This window comes from Pseudophryne corroboree, chromosome 9 (assembly GCF_028390025.1).
Source record: "Pseudophryne corroboree isolate aPseCor3 chromosome 9, aPseCor3.hap2, whole genome shotgun sequence".
Classification (NCBI taxonomy): domain Eukaryota; kingdom Metazoa; phylum Chordata; class Amphibia; order Anura; family Myobatrachidae; genus Pseudophryne; species Pseudophryne corroboree.
In genome coordinates this window covers 69,470,896-69,489,501 of record NC_086452.1, presented here as the reverse complement: position 1 = coordinate 69,489,501, position 18,606 = coordinate 69,470,896, and the positions used below count along the sequence as shown (strand labels likewise).

At 48.6% G+C, this 18,606-nt stretch overlaps 1 protein-coding gene across 3 annotated transcripts in view; it reads left to right on the top strand.

The window, feature by feature from the left end:
• Window positions 1-18,606, top strand: part of MAST2 (microtubule associated serine/threonine kinase 2) — a 128,044-nt gene that overhangs the window by 63,902 nt on the left and 45,536 nt on the right. For all 3 annotated transcript variants that reach the window (XM_063939496.1, XM_063939495.1, XM_063939497.1), the window contains one exon: window positions 1,849-2,058. In XM_063939496.1, the coding sequence (XP_063795566.1) occupies window positions 1,849-2,058 (210 nt within the window). The remainder of the gene's footprint in view (window positions 1-1,848; window positions 2,059-18,606) is intronic.

The window sequence follows — 18,606 nt, the reverse complement described above, 5'->3', positions numbered from 1 at the left end:
GTCTGATATTCAGCTGCAGGGGTCATGGGATGTCTGATATTCAGCTGCAGGAGGTCATGGGATGTCAGATATTCAGCTGCAAGGGTCATGGGATGTCTGATATTCAGCTGCAGGGGTCATGGGATGTCTGATATTCAGCTGCAGGGGTCATGGGATGTCTGATATTCAGCTGCAGGGGGTATAGGATGCCTGATATTCAGCTGCAGGAGGTCATGGGATGTCTAATATTCAGCTGCAGGGGTATAGGATGCCTGATATTCAGCTGCAGGGGTCATGGGGTGTCTGATATTCAGCTGCAGGGGTCATGGGATGTCTGATATTCAGCTGCAGGGGATCATGGGATGTCTGATATTCAGCTGCAGGGGTCATGGGAGGTCAGATATTCAGCTGCAGGGGTCATGGGATGTCTGATATTCAGCTGCAGGGGTATAGGATGTCTGATATTCAGCTGCAGGGGATCATGGAATGTCTGATATTCAGCTGCAGGGGATCATGGGATGTCTGATATTCAGCTGCAGGGGATCATGGGATGTCTGATATTCAGCTGCAGGAGGTCATGGGATGTCAGATATTCAGCTGCAAGGGTATAGGATGTCTGATATTCAGCTGCAGGAGGTCATGGGATGTCAGATATTCAGCTGCAGGAGGTCATGGGATGTCAGATATTCAGCTGCAAGGGTCATGGGATGTCTGATATTCAGCTGCAGGGGGTCATGGGATGTCTGATATTCAGCTGCAGGGGATCATGGGATGTCTTATATTCAGCTGCAGGGGGTCATGGGATGTCTTATATTCAGCTGCAGGGGATCATGGGATGTCTTATATTCAGCTGCAGGGGATCATGGGATGTCTTATATTCAGCTGCGGGGGTCATGGGATGTCTGATATTCAGCTGCAAGGGTCATGGGATGTCTGATATTCAGCTGCAGGGGGTATAGGATGCCTGATATCCAGCTGCCGGGGATCATGGGATGTCTGATATCCAGCTGTAGGGGATCATGGGATGTCTGATATCCAGCTGTAGGGGATCATGGGTTGTCTGATATCCAGCTGTAGGGGGGATCATGGGTTGTCTGATATTCAGCTGCAGGGGGTATAGGATGCCTGATATCCAGCTGCCGGGGATCATGGGATGTCTGATATCCAGCTGTAGGGGATCATGGGATGTCTGATATCCAGCTGTAGGGGATCATGGGATGTCTGATATCCAGCTGTAGGGGATCATGGGTTGTCTGATATCCAGCTGTAGGGGGGATCATGGGTTGTCTGATATCCAGCTGCAGGGGGTCATGGGATGTCTGATATCCAGCTGCAGGTGGTCATGGGATGTCTGATATCCAGCTGTAGGGGATCATGGGTTGTCTGATATCCAGCTGTAGGGGGTCATGGGATGTCTGATATCCAGCTGCAGGTGGTCATGGGATGTCTGATATTCAGTTGTAGGGGGTCATGGAATGTGATATCCAGCTGCAGGGGGTCATGGGATGTCTGATATTCAGTTGTAGGGGGTCATGGGATGTCTGATGTTCAGGTGCAGAGGTCATGGATAATCTGGCATTCAGGGGCAGTGGTCATGGGATGTCTGGTATTCAGGTGCCGTGATTATGGGACGCCAATGATAAATTCAGGGGTTATATTTTGTATATGATCTCTGATAACAGGTTAGGCCCCTAGTGTCCCTAGATGTGAGAACAGATTCCTGCTATTGTCATAGGTTACGTTATTTGTAGAGTGATGACAAATTGCATATATGTGGAAATATATAAAGACTCTCTAGGAAATCCCCCTCCCCTTCACTGTGTTTTATTCCTTAGTGTCTTTACTCTTCGTACCTCTTGTTTCCTGAAGGCCACTGCCCAAATGGAAGAGAGACTGGCGGATTTCATTACCAGCAATGCTCCAGAGAGTGTCCTTCCGCTGGCAGATGGTGCCCTGAGCTTCATTCATCACCAGGTGATCGAGCTGGCTCGTGACTGCCTGGGCAAGTCCCGCGATGGACTCATTACCTCCCGCTACTTCTATGAACTCCAGGAGAACTTGGAGAAACTCCTGCAAGATGTGAGTGTCGGGAAATGTATTGCTGCTAGTGAGATAGTGATGGTTACACCTGGGTGAATTTGGCCAACATGCCTTCAGTTATAACAGGATGGGTCACACAGGGCCACTCTTCCACACGTTAGCTAATGTTCTAGTTCTCCTGTGAATAATCATTATTGGAAGGTGGAAGTCAGATCGTCCTCTCGGTTCTCACCTTTTCATTACTCTTGAATAAACAGTCTCTCCCATGAGCCCACTCTGGTCGCAGATGCACAGTCAGTAACATCAGGACTCTACTTCAGTCATTGGAAATCAGTTTTTCTGTCTTTAGGCACTCCAGCTATACCAGACAGTGAGTACAGAGACGCTGATTGACAGGGCATGTTACCATGAACTGAGTGCTCATTGGCTGCTTCCAATCACTGGTTTCTGCTGGTTGTATTTTTTGAAGACTGATATTAAAAGAAACTAAACAGCAGCTGCCTTTAGCCACAATAACTAAGCATTCTGCTCCTAAAATGCCCCCTTGTTAATCTTGTAATATAGTGCTCTGTGATCTCAACTCTGGCCTCTGCTTTACATGCATTGGATCCGGACAGTGGCAGTTTGCTAATAAATCTGCCCAATGCAGAAATAATCTGACTTCTTGTGTATGTGCCACGAGAGGAGGACAGAGCGTATATGATATTGTACATTACATGGAAATCTCTGCGCTCCATGTGTACCTGCCATGAGAGGGTCATTCAGATCCCGAAGGATCTGCAACATGATGCGCAAAGTACCAATGTTCAGTACTTTGTGCATGCGTGTGTGTGAACGGGTCCTGCCATGTAGGCTGCAGACTATCAGTGATTGACGGGCTGCTGCCATTTTGGTGGCGGCAACGGCTTCAGTTTCCCAAAACGCAGGTGTGTTGCCGACGTTTAAGGGGAGGTTAGAGGCCAGGGATCGCAGTGGTTGCATGGAGATTTCCTGACCTCTGCGACGGGGGGGCTTGCTTGTCACCATTGCCGTTGGATGCTGCAAGTCGCCCAATGGTGATTGAGTGATCTGATGCCTATGTCCTAAGATGCGGGTCGGATCACTACTGCAGCAAGAGGCGTCTGTTACAAGATTATTATAATAATATTATAATAATTATTATTATTATTGCCATACAGCAGCTGTGATAACGTCAACCACATCTGTATTAGCCCCAGAGTCTATATGATGCTGTACATGGACATCTCTGCACTCCACATGATCCTTCCTCACTGGGAGCCTCGTACAATCCTCCACAGAAGGGGCTACACTGTATAGCTGGTGCACCAGCATTGTACCCGGTGGGGTTACTCTGCTGTTCCTCGCCACACACTGAGGCGAATGCTCTCCTTACATTTTCCCTGGGCACAGCAGCTTAATAAATTGCACACATGCCGCCTTGTCACAGGCAGTGCCCAGGGCAGATGCTCATCTTTATGTATCAGGAAATGTTGCTGTCAGGCAATAAATATCCTATTATAATCGTTCACTCTGCAGCAATCCAATACTAAATGGTATCCGGATGGTAGGTCGACAGTTAATAGTTGGTCAACGTTGACATGGCCGACATAGGAAGGAAAAAAGGTTGACATGGGACAGGTCGACATATATATATAATTTTTTTTTTTTACTTCTTTTTTTTTTTTTTTTTTTTTACTTTTTCATACTCTACCATCCACGTGGACTACTATTTGGGAATAGTAACCTGCCCGCAGCTGCAAGGGGACATGGTACACTAATTGGTGTTCCTGGTTATGTTATGCAAAAAAAACGACACCCAAAAAGTTTAAAAAGGTTATGTCGACCTTTTCATGTGTCCACCTGTCCAGTGTCGACCATTTTAATGTGTCACCCTATTGACTGCCGACCTAATCCGTGTCGACCAATAACCTAGGAAATTGTAACTATAGATAGTTTTGTTTCTTTACATTTCTACTCAATATAGATACAAACTACTATTGTATTGGTATGCAGCATAATGCTGTTTATAGGCTGTGCGGGTCCATTAATTACACATGAAAGACCATTTTCTATTAAATATAAGGCATGTCTAGTTTATGAAGTGCATGCCACTGGGCATTGATCATTCATGCAGGAGCGTTTATGTTCTATTCTCCCATCCTAAATACACCATTCATCTCTAAGAAAATATTACATTTAACAGCAGGGATGGACAAAATATTTTAAACTGGTTTTTTTTTTTACAGGAAGTGTTGGATGATAAATTATTGTTTTCTGATTGTTGGTGTGAGCCACTGGCCCAGGGCTTGTGCGGGAAAGGGTCCTGGTATGGCAGGTAGTGGCCTGGTGCTGTTGTGGTGCATTATGGCCTAGTGCTAGTGTGGTGCACTGTGGCCTGGTGCTGGTGAGGGCAGGTGCTGGTATGGCACGTTGTGGCCTGGTGCTGGTGAGGGCAGGTGCTGGTATGGCACCTTGTGGCCTGGTGCTGGTGAGGGCAGGTGCTGGTATGGCACCTTGTGGCCTGGTGCTGGTGAGGGCAGGTGCTGGTATGGCACGTTGTGGCCTGGTGCTGGTGAGGGAAGGTGCTGGTATGGCACGTTGTGGCCTGGTGCTGGTGAGGGCAGGTGCTGGTATGGCACCTTGTGGCCTGGTGCTGGTGAGGGCAGGTGCTGGTATGGCACCTTGTGGCCTGGTGCTGGTGAGGGAAGGTGCTGGTATGGCACGTTGTGGCCTGGTGCTGGTGAGGGCAGGTGCTGGTATGGCACCTTGTGGCCTGGTGCTGGTGAGGGCAGGTGCTGGTATGGCACCTTGTGGCCTGGTGCTGGTGAGGGCAGGTGCTGGTATGGCACGTTGTGGCCTGGTGCTGGTGAGGGCAGTTGCTGGTATGGCACGTTGTTGCCTGGTGCTGGTGAGGGCAGGTGCTGGTATGGCACGTTGTTGCCTGGTGCTGGTGAGGGCAGGTGCTGGTATGGAACCTTGTGGCCTGGTGCTGGTGAGGGCAGGTGCTGGTATGGCACCTTGTGGCCTGGTGCTGGTGAGGGCAGGTGCTGGTATGGCACGTTGTGGCCTGGTGCTGTTGAGGGCAGGTGCTGGTATGGCACGTTGTGGCCTGGTGCTGGTGTGATGCACTGTGACCTGTTGCTCGTGTGGCTCACTGTAGTCTTATGAAATGTGGCCTGCTGCGGGTGTGCCGTGGCATCCTGTTGGAGTGGCTCACTGTGGCCCGCTGCCAGTGTTACATTCTGTGGCCCGGTGATTGTGTGGTACACTGTGACCCGTTGGTGGCGTGGTACCAGTATGTGGCATCCTGATGACCAGTGAGGCTGCAGTGTTGTTAGTACCTGATCATAAGGCGGCATGTTGTGTGGCAGTGGCGGCTTTTCAGTCTTGTTGGAATGAAAATCTTGTGATCAATGATCTAATTCCTCCTCAGGTATTCTCTGGGTTTGTCATTATCTTATCTGTTGTAGTTAGAGGACATCTGGTTTGGGAGATAATGGAAAGTAAAAGCTTCATTTCTCTAACGTCCTAAGTGGATGCTGGGGACTCCGTCAGGACCATGGGGTTTAGCGGCTCCGCAGGAGACAGGGCACAATAATAAAAGCTTTAGGATCAGGTGGTGTGCACTGGCTCCTCCCCCTATGACCCTCCTCCAAGCCTCAGTTAGATTCTTGTGCCCGGCCGAGAAGGGTGCAATCTAGGTGGCTCTCCTGAGCTGCTTAGAATAAAAGTTTAAGTTAGGTTTTTTATTTTCAGTGAGTCCTGCTGGCAACAGGCTCACTGCTACGAGGGACTTAGGGGAGAGAAGTAAACTCACCTGCGTGCAGGATGGATTTGCTTCTTAGGCTACTGGACACCATTAGCTCCAGAGGGAGTCGGAACACAGGTCTCACCCTGGGGTTCGTCCCGGAGCCGTGCCGCCGACCCCCCTTGCAGATGCCGAAGTTGAAGAGGTCCAGAGGTCCAGAAACAGGCGGCAGAAGACTTTCAGTCTTCATAAGGTAGCGCACAGCACTGCAGCTGTGCGCCATTGTTGTCAGCACACTTCATACCGGCGGTCACTGAGGGTGCAGGGCGCTGGGGGGGGCGCCCTGGGCAGCAATGTATTATACCTTTTTATGGCTAAAATACATCACATATAGCCCTTGAGGCTATATGGATGTATTTAACCCCTGCCAGATCTCACAAACTCCGGGAGAAGAGCCCGCCGTTTTAGGGGGCGGGGCCTATTCTCCTCAGCACACGGCGCCATTTTCCTGCTCAGCTCTGCTGTGAGGAAGGCTCCCAGGCTCTCCCCTGCACTGCACTACAGAAACAGGGTTAAAACAGAGAGGGGGGGCACTTATTTGGCGATATGATTACATATGTGAAAAGGCTATAAGGGAAAACACTTGTATAAGGGGTTGTCCCTGTATAATTATAGCGTTTTTGGTGTGTGCTGGCAAACTCTCCCTCTGTCTCCCCAAAGGGCTAGTGGGGTCCTGTCCTCTATCAGAGCATTCCCTGTGTGTGTGCTGTGTGTCGGTACGTGTGTGTCGACATGTAGGAGGACGATGTTGGTGAGGAGGCGGAGCAAATTGCCTGTATTGGTGATGTCACTCTCTAGGGAGTCGACACCGGAATGGATGGCTTATTTAGGAATTACGGGATAATGTCAACACGATGCAAGGTCGGTTGACGACATGAGACGGCCGGCAAACAAATTAGTACCTGTCCAGGCGTCTCAGACACCGTCAGGGGCTTGTAAAAACGCCCATTTACCTCAGTGGTCGACACAGACACGGACACTGACTTCAGTGTCGACGGTGAAGAAACAAACGTATTTTCCTTTAGGGCCACACGTTACATGTTAAGGGCAATGAAGGAGGTGTTACATATTCTGATACTACAAGTACCACAAATAAGGGTATTATGTAGGGTGGGAATAATCTACTTGTAGTTTTTCCTGAATCAGATAAATTAAAGTGTGTGATGATACGTGGGTTTCCTCCGATAGAAAATTATTGGAGGTATACCCTTTCCCGCCAGAAGTGAGGGCGAGTTGGGAAACACACCTTAGGGTGGATAAGGCGCTCACACGCTTATAAAAACAAGTGGCGTTACCGTCTCCAGATACGGCCGCCCTCAAGGAGCCAGCTGATAGGAAGCTGAAAAATATCCTAAAAAGTATATACACACATACTGGTGTTATACTACGACCAGCAATCGCCTCAGCCTGGATGTGCAGCGCTGGGGGGGCTTGGTCGGATTTCCTGACTGAAAATATTGATACCCTTGACAGGAACAATATTTTATTGACTATAGAGCATTTAAAGGATGCATTTCTATATATGCGAGATGCGCAGAGGGATATTTGCATTCTGGCATCAAGAGTAGATGTGATGTCCATATCTGCCAGACGATGTTTATAGACACGACAGTGGTCAGGTGATGCAGATTCCAGACGGCACATGGAAGTATTGCCGTATAAAGGGGCGGTCCATCGGACCTGGTGGCCATGGCAACAGCTGGAAAATCCACTTTTGTTACCCCAAGTCACATCTCAGCAGAAAAGGACACAGTCTTTTCAGTCTCAGTCCTTTCGTACCCATAAAGGCAGGCGGGCAAAAGGCCAGTCATATCTGCCCAGGGTTAGAGGAAAGGGAAGAAGACTGCAGCAGGCAGCCCATTCCCAGGAACAGAAGTCCTCCATAGCTTCTGCCAAGTCCGCAGCATGACGCTGGGGCCATACAAGCGGACTCAGGTGCGGTGGGGGGTCATCTCAAGAGTTTCAGCACGCAGTGGGCTCACTCGCAAGTGGACTCCTGGATCCTACACGTAGTATCCCAGGTGTACATTGGAAATTCGAGACGTCTTCCCCTCACAAGTTCCTGAAGTCTGCTTTACCAACGTCTCCCTCCGACAGGGAGGCAGTATTGGAAAAAAATGCACAGGCTGTATTCCCAGCAGGTGATAATCAAAGTACCCCTCCTACAACAAGGGAAGGGGTATTATTCCACACTATATTGTGGTACTGAAGCCAAACGGCTCGGTGAGATCTAAAAGATTTGAACAATTACATACAAGGGTTCAAATCAAGATGGAGTCACTCAGAGCAGTGATAGCGAACCAGGACGATATGGTGTCACTGGATATCAGGGACGCTTACCTACATGTCCAAATTTTGCCCTTCTCACCAAGGGTATCTCAGGTTCGTGGTACAGAACTGTCACTATCAGTTCAGACGCTGCCGTTTGGATTGTCCACGGCACCCCGGGTCTTTACCATGGTAATGGCCGAAATGATGATTCTTCCTAAAAGAAATATGGACGCTTTCCTGATAAGGGCAAGGTCCAGAGAACAGTTGGCGGTCGGAGTAGCACTATCTCAAGTAGTTCTACGACAGCACGAGTGGATTCTAAATATTCCAAAATCGCAGCTTTTTCCGACGACACGTCTAATGTTCCTAGGAATGATTCTGGACACAGTCCAGAAAAGGATGTTTTCTCCCGGAGAAGAAGGCCAGGGAGTTATCCGAGCTAGTCAGGAACCTCCTAAAACCAGGAAAAGTATCAGTGCATCATTGCACAAGGGTCCTGTGAAAAATGGTGGTTTCTTACAAAGCGATCCCATTCGGTAGATTTCACGCAAGAACCTTTCAGTGGAATCTGCTGGGAAAATGGTCCGGATCGCATCTTCAGATGCATCAGCGGATAACCCTGTCTCCAAGGACAAGGGTGTTTTCTTCTGCGGTGGCTGCAGAGTGCTCATCTATGAAAGGGCCGCAGATTCGACATTCAGGACTGGGTCCTGGTGACCACGGATGCCAGCCTGAGTGACTGGGGAGCAGTCACACAGGGAAAAAATTTCCAGGGAGTGTGATCAAGTCTGGAGACTTCTCTCCACATAAATATACTGGAGCTAAGGGCAATTTACAAGGCTCTAAGCTTAGCAAGACCTCTGCTTCAAGGTCAGCCGGTATTGATCCAGTGGGACAACATCACGGCAGTCGCCCACGTAAACAGACAGGGCGGCACATAAAGCAGGAGGGAAATGGCAGAAACTGCAAGGATTCTTCGCTGGGCGAAAAATCATGTGATAACACTCTCAGCAGTGTTAATTCCGGGAGTGGAAAACTGGGAAGCAGACTTCCTCAGCAGGCATAACCTCCACCCGGGAGAGTGGGGACTTCAGCGGGAAGTCTTCCACATGATTGTAAACCGTTGGGAAAAACCAAAGGTGGACATGATGGCGTCCCGCCTGAACAAAAAACTAGACAGATATTGCGCCAGGTCAAGGGACCCTCAGGCAATAGCGGTGGAAGCTCTGGTAACACTGTGGGTGTACCAGTCAGGGTATGTGTTCCCTCCTATGCATCTCATACCAAAAGTACTGAGAATCATAAGAAGGAGATGAGTAAGAACGATACTCGTGGTTCCGGATGGGTCAAGAAGGACTTGGTACCCGGAACTTCAAGAGATGCTCACGGAAGAACCGTGGCCTCTACTAGAGATGAGCGGATTCGGTTTTACTCGGTTTTACTCGGTTCTCAAAACCGAATCTTATTGGCTATCCAAAACACGTGACATCCGTGAGCCAATAAGATTCGGTTTTGAGAACCGAGTAAAACCGAATCCGCTCATCTCTAGCCTCTACCTTTAAGAGAGGACCTGCTCCAGCAGGGGCCTTGTCTGTTCCAAGACTTACCGCGGCTGCGTTTGACGGCATGGCATTTGAACGCCGGATCCTGAAAGGGCATTCCAGATGAAGTCATCCCTACCCTGGTCGAAGCCAGGAAGGATGTAATCGCAAAACATTTTCACCGCATTGGGCGAAAATATGTTGCGTGGTGTGAGGCCAAGAAGGTCCCTACAGAGGAATTCCAACTGGGTCGTTTCCTACATTTCCTGAAAACAGGACTGTCTATGGGCCTAAAATTAGGGTCCATTAAGGTTCAAATTTCGACCCTGTCGAATTTCTTCCAGAAAGAACTGGCTTCAGGGCCTGAAGTTCAGACGTTTGTAAAAGGGGTACTGCATATACAGCCTCCTTTTGTGCCCCCAGTGGCACCTTGGGATCTCAATGTTGTTTTGAGTTTCCTAAAGTCACATTGGTTTGATCCACTCACCACTGTGGAATTAAAATATTTCACATGGAAGGTGAAAATTCTATTAGCCCTGGCTTCAGCCAGGCGTGTGTCAGAATGGGCGGCTTTATCATATAAAAGCCCTTACTTAATTTTTTATTCTGACAGGGCAGAATTGAGGACTCGTCCTCAATTTCTCCTTAAGGTGTTTTCTGTTTTTCACATGAACCAACCTATTGTGGTACCTGCGGCTACTAGGGACTTGGAGGACTCCAAGTTACTTAACGTTATCAGGGCCCTGAAAATATACGTTTCCAGGACGACTGGAGTCAGAAAATCTGACTCGCTGTTTAGCCTGTATGCACCCAACAAGATGGGTGTTCCTGCTTCTAAGCAGACGATTGCTCGCTGGATTTGTAGTACAATTCAGCTTGCACATTCTGTGGCAGCCTTGCCACAGCCAAAATCAGTAAAAGCCCATTCCACAAGGAAGTGGGCTCATCTTGGGCGGCTGCCCGAGGGGTCTCGGCTTTACAACTTTGCCGAGCTGCTACTTGGTCAGGGGCACACCCTGACTGAGGAGGACCTGGAGTTCTCACATTCGGTGCTGCAGAGTCATCCGCACTCTCCCGCCCGTTTGGGAGCTTTGGTATAATCCCCATGGTCCTGACGGAGTCCCCAGCATCCACTTAGGACGTTAGAGAAAATAAGAATTTACTTACCGATAATTCTATTTCTCGTAGTCCGTAGTGGATGCTGGGCGCCCATCCCAAGTGCGGATTGTCTGCAATACTTGTACATAGTTATTGTTACAAAAATCGGGTTATTCTTGTTGTGAGCCATCTTTTCAGAGGCTCCTTCGTTGTTATCATACTGTTAACTGGGTTCAGATCACAGGTTGTACGGTGTGATTGGTGTGGCTGGTATGAGTCTTACCCGGGATTCAATATCCTTCCTTATTATGCACGCTCGTCCGGGCACAGTATCCTAACTGAGGCTTGGAGGAGGGTCATAGGGGGAGGAGCCAGTGCACACCACCTGATCCTAAAGCTTTTATTATTGTGCCCTGTCTCCTGCGGAGCCGCTAAACCCCATGGTCCTGACGGAGTCCCCAGCATCCACTACGGACTACGAGAAATAGAATTATCGGTAAGTAAATTCTTATTTTTTCCAATCTAGATAGCAGAGCTGCAATGACCTCACTGAGATAAAACCACAATGATAACACTTCATGTGTTGTAGCAGCTCGTCGTGTGACAATGAGAACACAGTAAAGGCCTGTACGTAGGGATGGCAAGTACTAACATAGAACAAGGACATCTGTCCAGGGCACTAATGGTTCCTGTGGCTGGAATATGCGGCATGGAGAGATTCATGAGAAATGGTGCAGAATTAGCACAATCATCAATCAAACACGTCCTTTCCATGGCTGATCAGCACTAGAGCAGCCTGGTTGCCGTGGGCTACACCACCTTTCTCCTGTGTGCCAGGGTGCTCAAACACTTGTGCAGGACATCATTGCAGGGGAATTCAGTTAGGTGCAAGGTTGCACATTTCAACTTCACGCACGCACCCGAGAAACGCACAATTCCAGTAGAACTGCCAATTCGCACTACTGTCTGCAGGGTTGTGGGAATTTATGTCCAGAAAGCGAACTGGGAAAAGAGCATATAAAAGTGGGGAAACCTCCTAGGACTACAAAAAAGTAGAACCATATACAGTAGAAGGCTGTTAGTGGGCATAAGGAAAGTATTGTACGCTCCTAAAAGGTGTCAAATGGCTGATTTGTGCATTTTTTTAAAAACTACAAATGAATTAAATTAAGTGGTAAAAAAAAAAAAAGTGATTAGGGCAGAGGTTCACAAACTGTGCCGTGGCTCCCTGGGGTGCCTCGGGACACTTGCAGGGGTGCCCTGGGTTGGTGGTCCAGGACCAATTCAAATTATTCATGGTCAATATAATAGGCAAAGCCAGTGCTGGTGGCTGCCAATCATAAAATATGTGGCCAAACAGAAGCAAATCTTGTCCTTCACCACACAACTGACCCTAAGGATGACATATAAACGCAATCTACTTAATGTAATATTTCTCTTACGTCCTAGAGGATCCTGGGGACTCCGTAAGGACCATGGGGTATAGACAGGCTCCGCAGGAGACATGGGCACTATAAAGAACTTTAGAATGGGTATGCACTGGCTCCTCCCTCTATGCCCCTCCTCCAGACCTCAGTTAGATCCTGTGCCCAGAGGAGATTGGGTGCACTACAGGGGAGCTCTCCTGAGTTTCTCTGATTAAAAGAATTTGTTAGGTTTTTTATTTTCAGGGAGCACTGCTGGCAACAGGCTCCCTGCATCGTGGGACTGAGGAGAGAGAAGCAGACCTACTTAAGTGATAGGCTCTGCTTCTTAGGCTACTGGACACCATTAGCTCCAGAGGGATCGGAACGCAGGTCTCACCCTCGCCGTTCGTCCCAGAGCCGCGTCGCCGTCCTCCTTGCAGAGCCGAAAGATAGAAGCCGGGTGAGTATTAGAAGAAAGAAGACATCACAGGCGTCAGAAGACTTCTAAACTTCAATGAGGTAACGCGCAGCGGTAACGCTGCGCGCCATTGCTCCCACACACAACACACACTGAGGCACGGATGGGTGCAGGGCGCAGGGGGGGTGCCCTGGGCAGCAATAAAAAACCTCTAGGCTGGCATTTTAGTGTATATAGGCTGCGGAGGCAATATATATACAAATCCCCCGCCAGTATTGTATTTTTGAGCGGGACAGAAGCCCGCCACTGAGGGGGCGGAGCTTGATTCCACAGCACTGACCAGCGCCATTTTCTCCACAGCACACTGCAGAGAAGCTGGCTCCCCGGACTCTCCCCTGCTGAACACGGTGACAGAGGGCTTAAAAAGAGGGGGGGGGGGACACTTAATTTGGCAGTGAAGGTATATTGAATAATATAAAAGCGCTGTTTGTCTGGGAAATTGTTTTCCAGGGTCATTGGCGCTGGGTGTGTGCTAGCATACTCTCTCTCTGTCTCTCAATAGGGCCTTATTGGGGGACTGTCTCCAGATTGAATATTTCCCTGAGTGTGTGGGGGTGTCGGTACGCGTGTGACGGCATGTCTGAAGCGGAAGGCTCTTCTAGGGAGGAGGTGGAGCAAATGAGTGTGGTGTCTCCGTCGGCAACGCCGACACCTGATTGGTTGGATATGTGAAATGTTTTAAATTCAAATGTGAATTTATTACATAAAAGGTTGGACAAAGCGGAGTCCAGGGAAAATGCAGGGAGTTCATCCTTGCCTTTTACTATGTCACAGGGCCCTTCTGGGTCTCAGAAACACCCACTATCCCAAATAGCAGACACTGATACCGACACGGACTCTGACTTCAGTGTCGATTACGATGATGCGAGGTTGCAGCCAAAGTTGGCAAAAAGTATTCATTATATGATTATTGCAATAAAAGATGTGTTGCATATCACGGATGACCCCTCTGTACCTAACACGAGGGTCCACATGTTTAAAGAAAAGAAACCGGAGGTTACTTTCCCCCCTTCCCACGAGTTAAATGAGTTGTTTGAAAATGCATGGGAAACTCCAGACAAGAAACTGCAGATTCCCAAAAGGATTCTTATGGCGTATCCTTTCCCGGCTAATGACAGGATACGGTGGGAATCCTCACCCAGGGTGGACAAGGCGTTAACGCGCTTATCCAAAAAGGTGGCGCTGCCGTCGCAAGATACCGCAGCCCTCAAGGATCCTGCTGATCGCAGGCAGGAGACTACCTTGAAGTCAATTTATACACATACTGGTACCTTGCTCAGACCGGCGATAGCGTCGGCTTGGGTTTGTAGCGCTGTAGCAGCGTGGACAGATACCTTGTCTGCTGACATTGATACCCTGGATAAAGATACCATTTTACTGACCTTGGGTCATATAAAGGATGCTGTCCTATATATGAGAGATGCTCAGAGAGACGTTGGCCTACTGGGTTCCAGAGCCAACGCCATGGCGATTTCTGCTAGGCGAGCCCTGTGGACCCGCCAATGGACGGGTGATGCCGACTCAAAGAGACATATGAAGGTTTTGCCTTACAAGGGTGAGGACTTATTTGGGGAAGGTCTCACGGACCTGGTTTCCACAGCTACCGCAGGTAAATCCGCTTTTTTGCCTTATGTTTCCTCACAGCCAAAGAAAACGCCACATTATCAGATGCAGTCCTTTCGGTCGCATAAATCCAAAAGAGGACGGGGATCTTCCTTTCTCGCCAGAGGTAAGGACAGAGGGAAAAAGCTGCCAGCTACAGCTAGTTCCCTGGAGCAGAAGTCCTCCCCGGCTTCTACTAAATCCACCGCATGACGCTGGGGCTCCACTGAGGGAGTCCGCCCCAGTGGGGGCACGTATTTGAGTTTTCAGCCACGTCTGGGTTCAATCACAGGTGGATCCCTGGGCAATAGAAATTGTATCCCAGGGTTACATGCTGGAATTCGAAGAGGTGCCTCCTCGCCGGTTTTTCAAATCAGCCCTACCAGCTTCTTCCCCAGAGAGGGAGGTAGTTTTAAGTGCAATTCAAAAACGGTGTCTTCAACAAGTGGTGGTCAAAGTTCCCCTGCTTCAACAGGGGACGGGGTACTACTCAACCCTGTTTGTGGTCCCGAAACCGGACGGTTCGGTCAGACCCATTCTGAATTTAAATCCTTAAACCTACTTGAACAGGTTCAAATTCAAGATGGAATCGATCAGAGCGGTCATCGCCAGCCTGGAAGGGGGGGGATTATATGGTGTCTCTGGACATAAAGGATGCATACCTTCATGTCCCCATATATCCTCCTCATCAGGCGTTCCTGAGGTTTGCTGTACAGGATTGTCATTCCCAATTCCAGACGTTGCCGTTTGGACTTTCCACGGCCCCGAGGATTTTCACCAAGGTAATGGCGGAAATGATGGTGCTCTTGTGCAAGCAGGGAGTCACAATTATCCCGTACTTGGACGATCTCCTGATAAAAGCGAGATCGAGAGAACAGTTGCTGAACAACGTGTCACTCTCCCTGAGGTTGTTGCAGCAGCACGGCTGGATTCTCAATCTGCCAAAGTCACAGTTGGTTCCAACGACCCGATTGCTTTTCTTAGGCATGATTCTGGACACGGAACAAAAAAGGGGTTTTTCTCCCGATGGAAAAGGCCCAGGAACTCCAGAGCTTGGTCAGGGACCTGTTGAAGCCGAAAAGGGTGTCGGTCCATCAATGCACTCGAGTTCTGGGAAAGATGGTGGCGTCTTACGAGGCTATTCCCTTCGGCAGGTTCCATGCAAGGACTTTTCAGTGGGACCTTCTGGACAAGTGGTCCGGGTCCCATCTACATATTCATCAGAAGATCAACCTGTCCCCCAGGGCCAGGGTATCTCTCTTGTGGTGGCTGCAGAGTACTCACCTTCTAGAGGGTCGCAGGTTCGGCATTCAGGACTGGGTTCTGGTGACCACGGACGCGAGCCTCCCGAGGATGGGGAGCAGTCACACTGGGAAGAAACTTCCAGGGACTGTGGTCAAGCCAGGAGGCTTGTCTACACATCAACGTACTGGAATTGAGGGCCATATACAACGGTCTCCGTCAAGCGGAGAATCTTCTTCGCGACCTACCGGTTCTGATTCAGTCAGACAACGTCACAGCCGTGGCTCATGTAAACCGCCAAGGCGGGACAAGGAGCAGAGTGGCAATGGCGGAAGCCTCCAGGATTCTGCGCTGGGCGGAAAATCACGTAAGCGCTCTGTCAGCGGTATTCATTCCGGGAGTGGACAACTGGGAAGCAGACTTCCTCAGCAGACACGATCTCCATCCAGGAGAGTGGGGTCTTTATCAAGAAGTCTTTACAGAAATAGCAAGTCTTTGGGGACTTCCTCAAATAGACATAATGGCGTCACGCCTCAACAAAAAGCTTCAGAGGTATTGTGCCAGGTCAAGGGACCCTCAGGCAGTAGCAGTGGATGCCCTGGGGACACCGTGGGTGTTTCAGTCGGTCTATGTGTTCCTTCCGCTTCCTCTCATCTCAAAAGTATTGAGAATCATAAGACGAAAAGGAGTACAGACAATTCTCATTGTTTCAGATTGGCCTCGAAGGGCCTGGTATCCGGATATACAGGAAATGCTCACAGAAGATCCGTGGCCGCTTCCTCTCAGAGAGGACCTGTTGCAACAGGGGCCCTGTCTGTTCCAAGACTTACCGCGGCTGCGTTTGACGGCATGGCGGTTGAACGCCAGATCCTAGCAGGGAAGGGCATTCCGGACGAGGTCATCCCTACTCTGATAAAGGCTAGGAAGGAGGTGACAGCTAAACATTATCACCGTATCTGGATGAAGTATGTTTCTTGGTGTGAAACCAAGAATGCTCCTCCGGAAGATTTCCATCTGGGCTGTTTTCTCCACTTCCTACAGACTGGGGTGAATATGGGCCTAAAATTAGGCTCCATTAAGGTTCAGATTTCGACCCTATCCATTTTCTTTCAGAAGGAATTGGCTTCTCTCCCAGAAGTCCAGACTTTTGTGAAGGGAGTGCTGAATATCCAGCCTCCTTTTGTGCCTCCAGTGGCACCATGGGACCTTAACGTGGTGTTACGATTCCTTAGGTCTCCCTGGTTTGAGCCTCTTCAATCCGTGGAATTAAAGTATCTCACTTGGAAGGTGGTCATGTTGTTGGCCTTGGCATCGGCAAGGCGAGTGTCTGAGTTGGCGACTTTGTCTCCTAAAAGCCCCTATCTGATTTTCCATATGGATAGAGCTGAGTTGCGGACTCGTCCTCAATTTTTGCCTTAAGTGGTTTCCTCTTTTCATATGAACCAACCTATTGTGGTGCCTGTGGCTACGCAGGACTTGGAGGATTCCGAGTCTCTTGATGTGGTCAGGGCGTTGAAAATTTATGTAGCCAGAACGGCTCGGGTTAGGAAAACAGAGGCACTGTTTGTCCTGTATGCAGCCAACAAGGTTGGCGCTTCTGCTTCTAAGCAGACTATTACTCGCTGGATCTGTAACACGATTCAGCAGGCTCATTCTATGGCTGGATTGCCGTTACCAAATTCGGTAAAGGCCCATTCCACTAGGAAGATGGGCTCTTCTTGGGTGGCTGCCCGAGGCGTCTCTGCATTACAGCTTTGCCGAGCGGCAACTTGGTCGGGTTCAAACACCTTTACAAAATTCTACAAGTTTGATACCCTGGCTAATGAGGACCTCATGTTTGATTAATCGGTGCTGCAGAGTCATCCGCACTCTCCCGCCCATTTTGGAGCTTTGGTATATCCCCATGGTCCTTACGGAGTCCCCAGCATCCTCTAGGAAGTAAGAGAAAATAAGATTTTAAACCTACCGGTAAATCTTTTTCTCCTAGTCCGTAGAGGATGCTGGGCGCCCATCCCAGTGCGGACAAATTCTGCAAGGCTTGTATGTAGTTGTTGCTTACATAAGGGTTATGTTACAGTTGAGATCAGTCTTTAGCTGATACTGTTTTTGTTCATACTGTTAACTGGTTGTGTATATTACAGGTGGGGATGATGTGGGCTGGTATGAATCTTGCCCTTAGATTAACAAAATCCTTTCCTCATATTGTCCATCTCCTCTGGGCACAGTTTCTCTAACTGAGGTCTGGAGGAGGGGCATAGAGGGAGGAGCCAGTGCACACCCATTCTTAAGTTCCTTATAGTGCCCATGTCTCCTGCGGAGCCCGTCTATACCCCATGGTCCTTACGGAGTCCCCAGCATCCTCTACGGACTAGGAGAAAAAGATTTACCGGTAGTTTTAAAATGTTATTTTCTTTCTAAATTTCTCAATAAGAAATTTTTGGCCTAGGGGTGCCGTGAACAAAATTCTGATATTCTGGGGTGCCATGATTCAAAAAAGTTTGGAAACCACTGGATTAGGGGGTAATTTCAGGCCACTTTAAATAAATAAAATTACAAGAATCAATTACTTTTCATTGAAATACATACTTAATCAAATTTAGGATGCATAAACTAATGTAAAAGTTGATTTTTGGGTAATTTGAGGCTTTGTTTTACCTACAATAATGACATGTTGTTATTATTCTCCCAATTAAGCTAATTGAATACTTCCAAATGCCTAATTAGTCATCAGGGTAGCGTCCAAGGGGTTTTAAAGCAATCCTGACAATTTTACCTTAAAATAAAACATTTTCTACCTTCTCTCAGGGGGGTGCAAACAAAAACAAATTTACTTAAAAGAAATGCAAATTTGTAATTGGATTGTAAACGGAGTTTGCAGTGCGAGTGCACTGTGAATGCGGTTAGCAGGACCAGATTTGCACAAAATTACCCCCATTAATTTAGCCTGTAACATATTGTCTACGTTTCACCATAACAGCACATAGATACTGAGAGAAGCGAGACGTCACTTCACAGTTTGTGTTCCCAGCCATGGATATAATATGCAGCCCAGTATTTAGGGAGACCACCGTATAAGGGTATATGTACCAATATACCCTTACACCAACATGAATAAATAGTTAATTCCCCAGGCTAGGAGCG